Source organism: Melanerpes formicivorus, unplaced genomic scaffold, assembly GCF_026170545.1.
Source record: "Melanerpes formicivorus ecotype bairdi unplaced genomic scaffold, bMelFor1.0.p_v2 SCAF_13, whole genome shotgun sequence".
NCBI lineage: Eukaryota > Metazoa > Chordata > Aves > Piciformes > Picidae > Melanerpes > Melanerpes formicivorus.
This window is the reverse complement of record NW_027142365.1, coordinates 3,007,227-3,009,783: the sequence shown is the minus strand read 5'-3', so window position 1 is coordinate 3,009,783 and position 2,557 is coordinate 3,007,227. Positions and strand designations below refer to the sequence as shown.

At 53.4% G+C, this 2,557-nt stretch overlaps 1 protein-coding gene across 1 annotated transcript; it reads left to right on the top strand.

Moving 5' to 3' along the window:
- The first annotated feature begins 456 nt into the window (after positions 1 to 456).
- CYP8B1 (cytochrome P450 family 8 subfamily B member 1) lies at positions 457 to 2,028 on the top strand. The gene has a single exon (XM_068146426.1). The coding sequence runs from the start codon at positions 457 to 459 to the stop codon at positions 1,987 to 1,989; it is 1,533 nt and encodes a 510-aa protein (XP_068002527.1). The 3' UTR covers positions 1,990 to 2,028.
- The last annotated feature ends 529 nt before the right edge of the window (positions 2,029 to 2,557 follow it).

The following is a 2,557-nucleotide window of genomic DNA, read 5'->3' as shown; positions in this document are numbered from 1 at the left end:
CAGGTCTTCAGGGTGTCCATAGCCTGGTTTGAAAGGCAGAAGTCACTGAGTGAAATCCTCTGAACCTTCTTTTTCTGAAGCTGGGCTCCCTGCCACCTAGAGAAGGGAATTTGCTTCAACTGCTGCCGAGCACACACCAAAACCATTCCACCTTGTGCAGCAACCCAGTAACTCCAAACCCAACCTACTCCAAACACTGATCCCAGCATACCTTCTGCTCTGGCAGGGGGATTGGATCTTTTGAGTTCCCTTCCAACCTCTAACACTGTGACTCTGAGATTCCACCTCTGTTTGTTCATCAAGGGAGAAATGGGAAAGGCAAACACATGCTGCCAACAGGGGCAGAGGGTGTCAGCTGTCTGTCTGTCTGTGTATCAGCTGCCAGGTGGGAATAAAAAGCACGTTCCTAGCCCAGTCTAGCTCTAGCCCAAGCTCCTGGAGGGGTGCAGAGCTCTCATGGCTCTCTGGGTGATTCTCCTGTGTACCTTGACGGCAGCACTCCTCGGTGGGCTCTACCTCGTGGGCGCATTTAGGAGCCGGAGACCTGAAGAACCACCTCTGGACAAAGGTACCATTCCCTGGCTGGGTTACGCCCTGGATTTCAGGAGAGACAGCTCTGGGTTTCTCCAAGGCATGCAGAGAAAGCATGGGGATATTTTCACAGTGCTGATCGGCGGCCATTACTTCACCTTTGTGTTGGACCCCTTCTGCTTTGGGACCATCGTGAGGGCATCACGATCAAAACTGGACTTCAAGGCTTTTGCCAGCAAACTGGTGCTGCAAGTTTTTGGCTACAGGCCCAGTGCAGCCACCCACAACATAGTGCATGACTTGAGCACGAAGCATCTGACGGGAGATGGACTCAGTGTCTTGATACAAGCCACCATGGAGAACTTCCAGAAGCTGATGTTTTCCCCTGTGAGCTCGGGAGAGGAGAAGCGAGCGTGGCAAGAGGAAAGCCTCTTCTACTACTGCTACAACATCGTCTTCAGAGCTGGGTACCTGGCTCTGTATGGCACTGAGCCACATCAAGGGGCAGCAGATGAGGAGAGAGCTAATGAGCAGGATCGCATCCACTCCAACCGGCTGTTCCACGCCTTCCGGAGGTACGACCGCCTCTTCCCTCGGCTGGCCTGTGCCATGCTCTCGCCCAAGGACAAAAGAGAAGCTGAACGCCTGAAGAGGCTCTTCTGGAGCGTGCTCTCTGTGAAGAACTGCTGGCAGAAGGACAACATCAGTGGATGGATAAGTGATCAAGACAAACTTCTGATGGAAAATGGTGTCCCCGAGTACATGCGGGATCGGTTCATGTTCATGCTCCTCTGGGCGTCCCAGGGCAATACTGGCCCCACTGCCTTCTGGCTCCTCTTCTATCTAATGAAGCACCCAGAAGCTATGAAGGCTGTGAAGGATGAGATAGAGAAAGCCTCAAGGGAGAGCGGCCAGGCAGTGAAGCCGGGGAGCCCAGCCATTAACGTCACTATAGACATGCTAAACCTCTGTCCTCTTCTGGATAGTGCTTTGGAGGAGACCCTGAGGCTGGTTGCAGCCCCAGTCCTGGTCAGAGCTGTCCTGCAGGACATCAGCCTCCAGACGAGCCGCGGGACAGAGTACACTCTCCGCAAGGGAGACAGGGTGGCTCTGTTCCCACATCTCTCTGTGCAGATGAACCCAGAGGTCCACCCCGAGCCTCACCACTTTAAGTACGACCGCTTCGTGAACCCGGACGGCACCAAGAAGGAGTTCTACAGAGACGGGAAGAGGCTGAAGTACTTCAGCATGCCTTGGGGGGCAGGAGTTTCCATCTGCCCCGGGCGGTTCTTTGCCGCCGCTGAAGTGAAACTGTTTGTGTTCTTGATGCTGAGTCAGTACGACCTGGAGCTGGTCAATAGAGAGGAGGAGATCCCGGAGATCGACACCAGCCGCTGGGGGTTTGGGACAATGCAGCCTGTTCGTGACGTTCAGTTCAGATACCGGCTGCGCTTCTGATGGGGCAAGTCCCTCTGTCCTGTTTGTTCTGCTCTTATCTGTGAAATAAATGGTGTCATCCCCTGGTTATCTGATCCCTGCAATGTCAGCACTGCGAGCAGGTAACTGCCTAGCAGTTACCAGGGCTTCCTCTTTAGCTCCTTCACCTGTATTGCTGCTCTGCCTCTCTGGTGGTTGTAGTGTTGGGTTATGTGATAAAAGCTCATCTCCACACCCACAGAGGAGCACAGAGAGACAGGCTGCTCCTAGAACCATCACAGGGGTCCTCAGCCCATCCAAAGCCCACCTGCAGAGGCCCAGAGGAGTATAGAATGGAATGGAATGGAATGGAATGGAATGGAATGGAATGGAATGGAATGGAATGGAATGGAATGGAATGGAATGGAATGGAATGGAATGGAACAGAACAGAATTAACCAGGTTGGAAAAGACCTTTGAGATCACAGAGTCCAACCTATCACCCAACACCATCTCATCAACTAAACCATGGCACCAAGTGCCTCATCCAGGCTCTTCCTAAACACCTCCAGGGATGGTGACTCCACCACCTCCCTGGGCAGCACATTCC